Source organism: Herpailurus yagouaroundi, unplaced genomic scaffold (assembly GCF_014898765.1).
Source record: "Herpailurus yagouaroundi ecotype Mexico unplaced genomic scaffold, PumYag 187, whole genome shotgun sequence".
Taxonomy (NCBI): domain Eukaryota; kingdom Metazoa; phylum Chordata; class Mammalia; order Carnivora; family Felidae; genus Herpailurus; species Herpailurus yagouaroundi.
The window spans coordinates 29,712,642-29,724,953 of NW_024412418.1; the positions used below are offsets into that span (position 1 = coordinate 29,712,642).

Sequence of the window (12,312 nt, forward strand, 5' to 3'; positions counted from 1 at the left end):
GGGCCTTGAATGAGTCTATTTTTCAATGAGAGGTCACATCTGTCAACATCTTCACTGGTAAAGGCGTGCACGCCTTCTGGAGAAGTATTAGCAGAAGCAGTGGCACGAGGTCTATTGTAAATTGGGTCAGAGCAATGACATTCCTCTTGAATTTCTGTGGGATAATCAATGATTCTGCTCTAATGAAACCATAAATCAGGAAGCATTTACATAAACTGAGTCTCACTTGGCACTTCAACAAATAGCAAGTAACGGATTTTGCATTAAATTATAAGACCTACCTAACAACCCTATCCGTTACCAATAAATGCATCCCTCTGAAAATTCCAGTCAATCTTTAGGTGTTTCTAAAGCATCCTGGCTGCAAACATGCTTATTTCCAAAAGGCAGAAAAATCAGGGCAGATTTTCTGATGGCATCGTTAGCTATTCTTGGCTATCAACACACGACGTTTTCCTAGGAATTTTACCAAAATACAACTTTCTAAAGACCAAGCAGAGAAATTTCTGCATAAGCTGAACACTCCATGATAAAATATACAACATTTCTATAGATCAGAAGATGCTAGAGGGGAGGATCAACAAATTACAGGTTGCTACCTGTTCTTATAAATAAAATTTTATTTGAATAGCCACACCCATTTATTTACCCATTGTCTCTGCTACTTTTGCAAAACAGCTGACTTGAATATTTACAACAGAAACCTTCTGGCCCACAAAGGCTAAAATGTTTACTTTGTGGCCCTTTACATTAAATATGTGCCAACTCGTATGCTAGAGAAAAACGAGAAAAAAGTGAAATATAAGGTAACCAGAGCTAAATCTGCTATGCTGTAGAAGCTTCAAAAAGGAGCCAAAAAGGATCAACTCCACGGGTATTTGAGAATGTGAAGAAAGATGTGTGACAGGTATAGTTTCCAAAAAATAGATAGGAGTTTAACCAGATTTGTTTTGTAAGATTTTAAATGAATTTTAGGTTCTCCTAATCCATGTAAATCTGCCAGGGCAAGACCCTTCAGAAATGAAGGGATAGCTGATCCACAATTTGAAGAGGACAAATTTTGGGAAAGGAGAAAATTCCAGGAAAAGGAAGCAAAACAATTTCTGCTCCAGAATGAATTAGCAATTAGGTGTTACTTAGCTAAAGCTTTTTTCCTTGCACGAAAGTAAAAAAGTTGCATATAATCCTACAAATAAGGATCCACTAGAAGTCCCTGTCTGCTAGATACAGGAATTGGTCCATGGGAAAGGCTCAACAGTCTGCTTGCCAATGCCACTCATGAGAAAAATGTAATAATGATAATGGTTATAATAACCATTATTGCAAGAACTATCATTCTTTTTATAGGAACTGTCACTTATGGAACATTTATCACATGCTAAGCATGATGCTAGGTACTTAAGCATTTTTGCATTTAACCCTCCCAGCAGTCCTGTGAAACAGACTATTATTACCCTCAGGTTTAGAACTGCTCAGACTATGACTGAGAAAGGTAAATAGGATATTCAAGTTTCCAAGTAGCAGAGCAGAGTTTTGCACCCATGTTATGATCTTCACATTATTCATTAAGCCCTCATGCCCCCCACCCTCATCCCAAGCACCGCTCCACCACCAAGCCCACTTACCTCGACAGACACTGCAGCACTGATTCTCTGGGAGAATGTGGTCCTTTTCTGAGCAGTTCAAAGGAGGGCATGCGTCTGTAATTTTTACTAAAACTCCACCCTGGAAGCCAAATAATCAGGAAACAAAAAAACATTCACATTTCTTAGTTGATGACACAGACATAAAATGCTCATTGTTAACAGCCTGCAGTGATAACAAGTTTCAGTAAGTAATAGTACTCCTAGGAATTCCACAATAATGACAAAGTCGCAAATAGAACTTCCAGGATGACACTCCTGGAAGAGAAGGCACATTTCTTTTTCTAGGTCTACACAGCCCCAACTTCAACAAATAAGTTTCGAGTATCTTCTATGTAGCAGAAGGTCACTCTACAGTGGTATTGCTGGGAAGTTCACAATGGGCTGCTGAATGGGGGAGCCTTACTTTGTACGGTTTGCTGATTTCTGTGATATGAATACTGCGATGATGACCAATTTTGAATTACCAACATAGTATCACTGACCGGAGTCGGGAAGTTATGAACAATGAGCTCTCATAGGCTGCTATGAGGTAGTTTCAGTGCTCCTGGATCACACAAACCATTAACGCAAAGGTAATTTAAGACCTCTTCCTTGCCCTTGAGGAGTTCCTAGTCTGGATACAGGAAGGAGGGGGGCAAAAAAACCCAAAACAAAAAAAAAAAAAAACTCTCTTAACCATTATGCAGTACAGTAAGTCCTAAAAAGGGTATGATGATGTGTCATGGGAGAATGCTACTGCTTAAGTGGGAAGAAATTATAAGGAAGATGCCAAAGATGAATAAAGAAATGGGGAAGAGGAGACTTTCCTGGCAGAGGAAATAGACAAGAGCCAAGGTATCCAAGTACGAATGAACTGAATGGAGAGTTAGAGGACTATTGGATTTCTCCCTATATGTAAGTAAAATCACTTACAATGGATTTTTAAATATTCACCTGATGAATCTTTAAGACCTCATTTCACCAAAGGTTGTCTTTGGTGGCATTACTAGCATCTGTATTTAGTTGTACTGTGAACTCTAAATATTAGTCCATTAATTACTATAAAAAAGGGTTTGAGAGTCTTTTATTTTATCTAAAATGTTTAGCTTTTCTCTCCTCTTCCTAAGAGGCTATTTAAGTCAACTAAGAAGCCAGCTTGAGAAAAGGAGTCTCACTTAAGACCAAAAGGTACTTCTCAAAATAGATGAGGGAATGGGATGGAGCTGGCTAGCCAGGAGAGATGGGGGCGATACAGAGGTTTCCATTTCTGAGACACTAGCATTCCAGTGGCCCCACGGTCCACTGGTTTCGCAGGAAACCATTTCATCAAGCACATCTACTCCTAACTATGAACCTAAACAAAACTCTAAACATCAAATATAAATTTAATTTCTAAACGACTCATCCACCATTTGGAAAATTTGCACCATGGTTTCCTCTCCTGTCTCATTATTTTCAGCCCCAACAGTCCTGCTTCCAATATTCCTTGCAGTGTCTTCTTTTTGTCCTCCTTGCCATTCATTTTTCTATCTGTCCCAAGATATCCAGATCTCTTGCTTTTCTCCCATCTTAAAACGGGACTTAAGATGTGAGAATACAGCCTGGTACCTGTGCACCTTCACTCTCCATCACAGCTATGTTCCATTCTCATCCAGGCCATACTGGGGGGGCACCTAACCTTGAGAGTGGGCACTGGTCCTAGGCCAGGGTGCCTACCAGCTGTGCCTTAATTTCTGCAACAGGACACTGAACCAATAGACATTAATAACTTTATGATCAGCAGCATAAGCTTTCATGCACAGGAAACCAAAATGCTTACTTACTATTAATGCCTCTACAATATCTTTCAATACCAATGTATTTATTATCTACTGCCTCCTTGCAAAAACAGGAGTGACAGAAACTGCTGAATCCCCTTTATGAATTCTGTGTGCCCAACCCCCACCATCTGAATGCTTTTCTGCTAATGGCTCATCCTTGCCACCCTCAGATAGTATTCTGGGCATTGGCACCACTTTGCCACACAGAGAGCAGACAGAGTTACCCACAAGTTGTACATCCCCACTGCCACAGCCCAAAGCCAGGGAATGACAGGCATGGGAGGCTCTTTACCTCAAGGGGACACAATAGTTGGGGTCCAATTAGTACTCCAGCACCCCTCCTGGAACCAGGGTATTTGAGGCCTTTCAGCCCAAATCCCACCCTCGCTCAATTCCTTGCCTTACCCCATTCTGCATCCTCCACACCCTTACTGGTTGCTTCTGAGAGCCCTACCTTGTTCTGAAATCCTTAGTTCAGGGTCTGCTTTTAGCGGAACTCAAATTGAGACAATAAGATAAGTTTTATTCTTGCTGTCAAAAAGGCAACTGTTTAAAACAATTACGTCTAGATGGTGAGATCCTGGGGCGATTTCCTTTTTCATCCTTGTAATTTTCCTCTATGTTCAAAATTTTGTATCTAGAGTGTATATTTGCTTTTGTAAAAAAAAATAATAATAATACTTAAAATGCCGTGAAGACTTTTTTAATATAATCACTCACAAAAGTTTTTTTTTTTTTTTTATGAAAAGGGCTTGCCTTGGCTGATTAAATCAGACAATTCTAATCAACCTTTAACGTATTTAATGAGCAAGATCGTAATTTGAAATGTTTAAATAGAGACAAACCCCGTTGCATGATCTTGAAATAGTACGAACTGTGATTACAGTACCGAAAGTGCCACCACATCCATTAGTCCAGCCACATAATTAGGCACAAAACCTTTTTTAACTTTATTTTTAAAACTATTTCTAGTGAGAAGTATCTGATAATTAACATTTTAAACCCTCCTGATTATGGTATGTTATTTTATGACCCCTAGAACTCTGTGTTGGTAGAAAAATACAATGCCTCCATTCTTTCTCATTTAGAGTGACACTCTCTAGGTCATCGGTCAAATATAAACACTTTCAAGTTCTTTACTAATCACTGTGTTTCAGCCTGAATGTCTAATAACAACTCACACCGTTAAGTCAAAAATTGTTGCTGGCCTGAAGAAATGTTGCGGGGCAGCAATAATTGGACAAAGTAAGCAAGACTACTAGAAGAGCTCATTCATCTTTAAAAAAAAAAAAAAGTATGTTAACTTCTGAAAACACTTGGTGAAAATATTTGAAACAAGAGTTTGTTTCTTATCTAATTGGTGTTGCTAAGGTTTTAAAATGATCCTAGGAAAATGAAAATGAAAGGATCTCTAGGCAGCATTTTGTCAACCAGTATAGACGCCTAGGAGAGACGTTAACTCTTTACATGCAACAGGTACCATTGGGCATCAGGGTTTAAATCTTAAGAAAGGCTGCCTGGGAGGGACTCAAAGCCTTGGCATCCTATGCCCATCACCTCCTCTACCTGCTGACAGCATCCATTAAATGTGTCCCCAAGGCTGTTCTATGGCCAGTTATAAATACTACCCCATTCATCAAGAGAATCAATGAGCCATAGCCTCACCAACCTGGTATTCTCAGACAGACTAAAGAGTGATCATTCAATGCTTCTGGATCTAGCTTCTAAAATTCAGAAATGAGAATTATTTCCAAATAAGTCTAACACCATCAGGAGTGGCAGTAGAGAGGCTGAGAAAGGAACCTGTAAAGCCAGACCACACAGGTTTAAATCCAAGCTAGCTCACTGACTACCTATGTGACTGATCTTCTGTGCCTCAATTTTCTCATCTGTGAAATGGGAATAATCATAGCACCTACCTAGCAGGGTAATTACAAGTTTTATAGAAGATAGTATGTTTAAAACGCTTTAAAAGAAGTGTCTAAAAAATCCTAAATGCTCAAGAAATATAGTTGTCAATGACCCTTTTCCATACACAAAGGAAAAATTTAATAAATAACTGTAAAAAGAAATTAATGACTTTTTAAAAGATGAAATTACTCACGTGCACATATATACACACACATACCACGCGTGCAAAGGGAATAATAACCTGTCTTCCCCAACTTTTATAAACGGTAAAACTCTAAGCAAACAAAAGCAGTAAAAGACGAACCCAAGCAGGCAGAGCATCTACAATGTGCTATTAGCAGTGCTAAGTGCTATTCCAATAAGCTGGCATTTCAATCCAGGCCCACATCTTCCAGAGGTCTCCAAAGTTCTCTGCCTTGATCCTCTGACAAAAGATCGAGTCATAATTGGGACCCTTGCCAGAGTCACCTACTGTTTCTATATAAAAGATAAAGGGCATTGCTACCTCTAAGTGGCAACATAAAAGACAGATACTGGCGGGGGGGGGGGGGGGCCGGGGAGTGCCTGGGTGGCTCAGTTGGTTAAGTGTCCGACTTCAGCTCAGGTCATGATCTCACGGTCCAGTCCATGGGTTCAAGCCTTGCATTAGGCTCTGTGCTGACGGCTCAGAGCCTGGAGCCTGCTTTGGATTCTGTCTCCCTCTCTCTGCTCCTCTCCCACTCACACTCTGTCTGCCTCTCTCTCTCTCAAAAATAAATATTTCTTTAAAAATTAAAAAACAAACAAACAAACTGGAATCATCAGCAGAGTGGGCGAAATTGCCTTTAATCATCCCAGCTGCCTCTAAAAAAAAGGTTTTAGAATCCAAATCATTTTCTCTCTCCTAGAAGTGAAACAATCAAGGCTTCTGGGTGGTTCTGGTGGTTGAGCATCTGACTCTTGATTTCAGCTCAGGTCATGATCCCAGGGTCATGGGATTGAGGCCATGTTGGGGTCCACACTGAGTATGGAGCCTGCTTGAGATTCTCTCTCCTTCTATCTCTCTCTGCCCCTCTCCTACTCATGCACGCTCTCTCAAAAAGAAAAAAAAAAGTTAAACAATTTACAGAGAAAAGGACCTCTATCAATCTTATATTCAGAGATGACATGTATGGTGTGGTATAAGAAGAGCTCACATTTACTGAGAACCTACTTTGTGCCAAACACTCTACCAAGTACTTCACGTGCTTTATCTCATTTAATCCACCCAACATCCTATGTGGTAATGTGCCAGCCTCAGGTTGGAGAAAACCCCACCGGCTCCCCCATGCCCAGGTCTGGTAGCTTGCCTTGCTGATTGAGAGATCACAGAACCCTAGCTGCCACACCATCCCTGCCTCTGCTGCAGACTACGGAGCCTCAGTGCACAGCATCTACCATTGCACAAAGACCACCACACCTACGTGCCCACCAGACTGTTTGGAGACACAGATCTCTGGCATTCCTAGTGCAGCCAAGAAAGTGGGAATGGGAAATACAATAGGAAAGTCTGAGGGTGTTAACCCCTGGGGTAGAGTCTAGTCCCGGAGAGACAGAAAAGAGCCTTTCGTCCACCCACCTCCAACCAAGGCCCCCATAAAGAAATGTATTCAAGCTCCTTGAGAGCTTCTCCAGGTCTCTAAATGCCTCATTCTCCTCAATCTTTATAAAAGAGATTCCTTTCTTTTCCCCAGGGGTGTGATGAGAAGCACATGAACTAATGTAGCAGCAAGCACTTGTAAAGATGGCTATTCTGAGATGCAGTGGTTCCACTCAGCCTCTCTGGAGATGCTCCACAACCCCAGCTGTGCCTCCTCAGTGGAAGGTGGCTGCTCTGTAATGTACCACCTTGTATTTGTGTACCCTCCTCTGTCTCTCACTCTTACATTCCTAGGATGGCTCCCACACTTTGTTCAAATATTACCTCCACAGAAAGGCCTTCTCAGACCACCCACACCTACCCAAAAGCTCTCTATCGTCTCAGCATGATTTGGCATTACATCATACACTTATTTAGTTCCTTATTATCGGTCTCTCTTACTAGACTGCAAGTTCTAGAAAAACAGGGACTTTGTTGTGTTTACCATTATATACCCAGAATTTGGTACCATGCTAGTATGCAGCAGCTGAGCACGGGAGGTTAGCTGACCGACTACTGAAGATCTATGCTTCTACACGTCTTATTTCAAGAAAGAGACAGACGAGGGCAGGCAGGAGACAGGCATTTTCTCACAATATATAAGACACTTGTGAGTAGAGATGGCACCATCCAGAGCTGGCATCACAAACTGATTTCCCCAAAATCAACTCAAAACCCTTTCCCAGGGCCACCTGCCAACCTCACTGACTTATGGTTGTTGTTGGCTCCCTTTGCCTTCTCACATCCTTCAGTACTTTTTCCCAAGGCTCTATGTTCCACAGCTGACGACCACCCAGCCACGCAATGACAGTGGATGGGACCTTCCCATCCCAGACAGCAGACCACCACTCAGACACCCACTCAGGCCAACATGTTCCACTCCAGATCCCTAACTAAGCCAATCTATCTATATGTTAATTCCCCCCAAGGGATGGGGAACGTAAGATTGAAACTTACTCTGCATTCACGGCAGCTCTTAGTTAAAATCCGCTGGCCTTCTGCAAGGACTTTTCCTCCATAGATACATTTTGCTGTAACAAAAACAGAAAAATGGGTCAGTCACGCTATGCAACAAATTGACCTCCATGGAGCCATCCAACTTCAACAGATTCCACAGATTCTCGGATTCTAAACAACAGGAAACTGTTCCCATAAGTCATGGGAAGAGTGTAAGGACAACTACTGAGTCCCCATCAAATGGTCATCTTCATTACATTTGCCATGAGCCCATCAAACTCAGGATATACAACTATTTCAACGTCAGATCTGTCAAAGGAACTACAAAATGAAGTGATGTGGATAGAAGTCAAAACAAGGAAGAAGCGGTTGTCACATCACCATGGAGGATAATAGCAGTAGCTTTAACTCATACACTCCAGACATAAACAACTGGGTAAAAGGAGACTCGTGTGCCATTCATCAGAACCTAAGCCGCCATGCAGAAGGACACCATTGTTTTTTTCCTTGTCATCATGGGAAATGCGTGTCCTCACATTCTATGTTCCTATGAGTTCAGAAACTATTGAGAAATACAAGCCAAACCAGTAAAGTACTTATCAATGCACTAGAGAGACTGCCTTTGGGAAGGTGGGCTCTATAGGTCACTAGGAAGGGCACGGAATAGACAGGCTCTGTAGCAAAGTTAAAAGCATAAATAGAACTCCCACCATTCAATTTAGATTCCCCTGAGACTCAGTCCTCAACTCAACTTGCTGACCCAACTTTAAGCCAGTGCAGAATATGTTAATTTGATCTGACCCTAATGTGTCTCCACCCAGTTCTCCAGCCACATCAAACTTTCCAGGAACAGGAAAGCAAAGGCCTGATGACTCCCTCTCCTGCACAGAGGAGGATCCTTCCACCCTAGTCCTCAGGAGAGGCAGAAGTGAAAACATGCACTCTAAGACGTCTCTACTACTAACTGTCTTATAAAAACCACCTTACCTCTCAGAGCCTCCATTTCTGCATCTGTTAAAAACAGGTTAATTACATTTGGTAGCTTCTTAGTTCTACAATCCTCCAACTCTCATGGAATGTTCAAGTATATACATACCTTCACAATCAACTTGTCTAACTCCCTCTGGTTAGCCACAGAAAGAGGAAAGCCCAGAGATTTGGTTATACTTATCATCATGATCCTGTAGTTGATATTGTGACATGCTACCCAGATCCCCCTCGATGGACAAAGGACTCATTCCTGCAGCTGCTGGGACAACTGATGACCAACAGCTCAACTGAATAATGATCCAGGACTTGCCCTTGGTTGAAAGGAGCCACGTTATCCAAGCTCAAATGTTCTTTCTAGGGCGGCCCACATACAATGAGTGGTTGATGAAGGTAGGACAAAGTTCCGCCCCTGGCCCCAACTAGGAATCTCTCTGAAAGGTCATTCCAGCCCCAGAACTCCCTGTAGGAATGACTGTTTATTGTAACTGCATTACAGTTCAACCCCTTCATCTGGTCAATTCTGCTTCCTTCACTATGTCACTCCTACCCCCGAACCGATCCTGAAAAAAGTTCCTAATAAAGGACACGCAAATCTCCATTTCAGAGTCTGCTTCCTGTTGGAACCAGACCTACAACCAGCCACACCAAACTTGAATCTGTTCTAGCCTAATATGTCCTTTCTGTGAATGGCACCATTATCTACCCCAGCACTTACACCCCACCATCTGGGGTCTTTCTATCCTCTCTTAATTGCAAATATGAGGCCATGCTTTAAAAATCACTATGGGTCACGAAATACCCTCAGAATGTAGTCCAAATTCCTTAATTCAGCAAACAAAGCCATTCATGTAGCTTTTCCTTACTTCTCAAGCTTCACAGCTCCACAGCTCACCAATTGCTCTGTATTTACTCACCCTCCCAAACATTCAACCTCCACATATACCCCAGCCACGCTTTCCTTTGCTTCTACACATACTATTCTCCAGGAATAGGCAGCCTCATCCACCTTCCCCTGGAAAACCCCCACCCTCTACACCCATCAGTTGCAATGTAGGCCTGACATCCAGCACGAAGCTATTCTTGATTTCCAGCACTGGTGAACTGCCTTCACTTCGCCCTTGCGTTGTAACTCTGGACCTAGCTCCAACATAGCACACCTCACATTCTCTCTCAGTTGCCCAATTCATTATACATATCTCCTGCTAGCTAAAACCTCCATGATGGCCTAGGTGTATTTCACCATTTTACCTCCAGCCCCAAGCTCAGTGCCTCTCTGGGCTTACTGTTAATAACAACAAATAATTTTAGAATTAATGTGCCTATAATTGAGAGCAAAAACCAGTCAAAATTTCTGATTCCCAACTAAGAATTCTTTCTGCTATTCAATGCCCTTTCAAACATTAAAAGCAAATACAAAAGTTCTGCTTTTGTTCCAGAACAAACACAAAAAATAGAGAGTTTTCTAAATCAACCTCTCCTCCCTTCCTTCCAAAAGAAAATATTATTGGGGTGCCTGGGTGGCTCAGTCAGTTAAACATCCAACTTCTATTCAGGTCATGATCTTGCTGTCTGAGTATGAGCCCCGTGTCGGGCTCTGTGCTGACAGCTCAGAGCCTGGAGCCTGCTTCGGATTCTGTGTCTCCCTCTCGGGTTCTGTATCTCCCTCTCTCTCCGCCCGTCCCCAGCTCTCTCTCTCTCACTCTCTCAAAAGTAAACAAACGTTAATTTAAAAAGAAAAAGTTATCCAAAACCACCTTTTGTGCCTCAATTTTCTTGACCGTGACTCACTGGTCCCAGTGATGATGTGGATTCCCCAATATATTTGCATGGGGAGACCATACATCCACCAAGCGCCTGGAATTCCTGTCCAGGAAACCCCCACACTCCCAGATGCAGCTGCTGCCAGCCTGGCAACATGACTTATTTCAGAGTGACAGTTCTGCTAAATGCACTGCTGTCACATCTGCCATCTGCTTCTCGGCCCAGGCTTGGAAGCAAAGAAATCTTGCTCATTTTGCCCCTTGTCGGCCACACATTTGCTCTTTAAGAAATTTGCCTGATTCCTCTCCGCTGGCAGGAGTTCTGGGGAGGAGTCTGTCTGGAGACAGGGATGTCTTACTGTTTACACTCATGCCACACACAGGGACATACCCATCTCTCAAATTCACCAGCACCCCGTATAAAAATTAAATGTCCACTAAACTTTATGTCCTCATGCAGCAGGGTGCTTTGAGGGCTATGAGCGACATGGACATGATGCCGCGTGCCTCGGCCATTTGCAGCTTTGGCACTGGCGCGGGACGCGTTTATGATTCCAGCATCAACTGTCGACAAAATTATCTTAGGACAGCTTTCGGGATCACCACTCGAGGTCACAAGAATATCTGCTTTCTAACACTCACCCCCATTTCTCCCACAGTACCCCTCCTTCTCTGCCACTGCCCTCCATACACCTAACATCAATCCTCATTATCTAAACTCTTGATCTACAGCCAAAGGGCTTATTTTTGATGTCTGAGGAAATTCAAGCAGAAGGTGAGTCAGGCTCCGGTGCCTTTGGCTGGGGCATTGGGGAGTCCGTTCCAACAGCTTTTGGTATGAGTAGAAATGTAAATGGATACCTGAAGTCCTTCATATCACACCGGGGACATGCAAACTAGGATATTTCACAGTGTATGACCATGAAATTGAAACCTGGCACCAACGCACACACTTCTCTGTGATGGCAGAAACAAATGGACTGGGGACTTAGAGAAATAGTTATTCAATTGTATCTTTTTGCGCCAGCAGATGCTGGGCCCTTCAAATTTGAGCCTCGTTTCTCCAGTGCAGTGATTGGACGCTTTTGCCATTTGGGTGCACGCTGAATAAACAATGCACAGGTGGGACTTGGCCCCCCTGTCCGATATGGAATTAGGCTGCTCTATCTTTATTTACGTACTTGTACCCTACACACACTCCAACCGTCCCTTGGCAATCAGTGGGTTCGAATATCAACATCAGCACTCTGTACTGCACCTTAAAGGAGACTGGCAGATCAGAAAGGCTGAATACCCAAGAATCCTTCCTGTCTCGGGGGTTCATTCACAGACCTGGCTTCAGATACCACCTCTCTGAGCAAGATGCCCACATCACACTGGTTATCCCTCAAGCATCTCCAACCCACACATGGCAAACAGAATGTATCACTTCCTGAGCTACTTCCACCTGTTTTAGTTCTGTTAATCACACTATGAGTCTCGCACAGGCTCTTGTTCAAAACCTGGCAACTTCCCCCTTACAGGCCCTCTGTCCCTGATTCATCGCTCTCAAATACATATATATATATATATATATATATATATATATATAT

General features: G+C 42.7%; 1 protein-coding gene across 2 annotated transcripts in view; it reads right to left on the reverse strand.

Moving 5' to 3' along the window:
• The window catches only part of NELL1 (neural EGFL like 1), a 901,918-nt gene that overhangs the window by 676,855 nt on the left and 212,751 nt on the right, over positions 1 to 12,312 (reverse strand). For both annotated transcript variants that reach the window (XM_040495621.1, XM_040495620.1), the window contains exons 10-11: positions 7,971 to 8,044; positions 1,626 to 1,725 (exon numbers count right to left, since the gene is read on the reverse strand). In XM_040495621.1, coding sequence (XP_040351555.1) covers positions 1,626 to 1,725; positions 7,971 to 8,044 — 174 coding nt within the window. The remainder of the gene's footprint in view (positions 1 to 1,625; positions 1,726 to 7,970; positions 8,045 to 12,312) is intronic.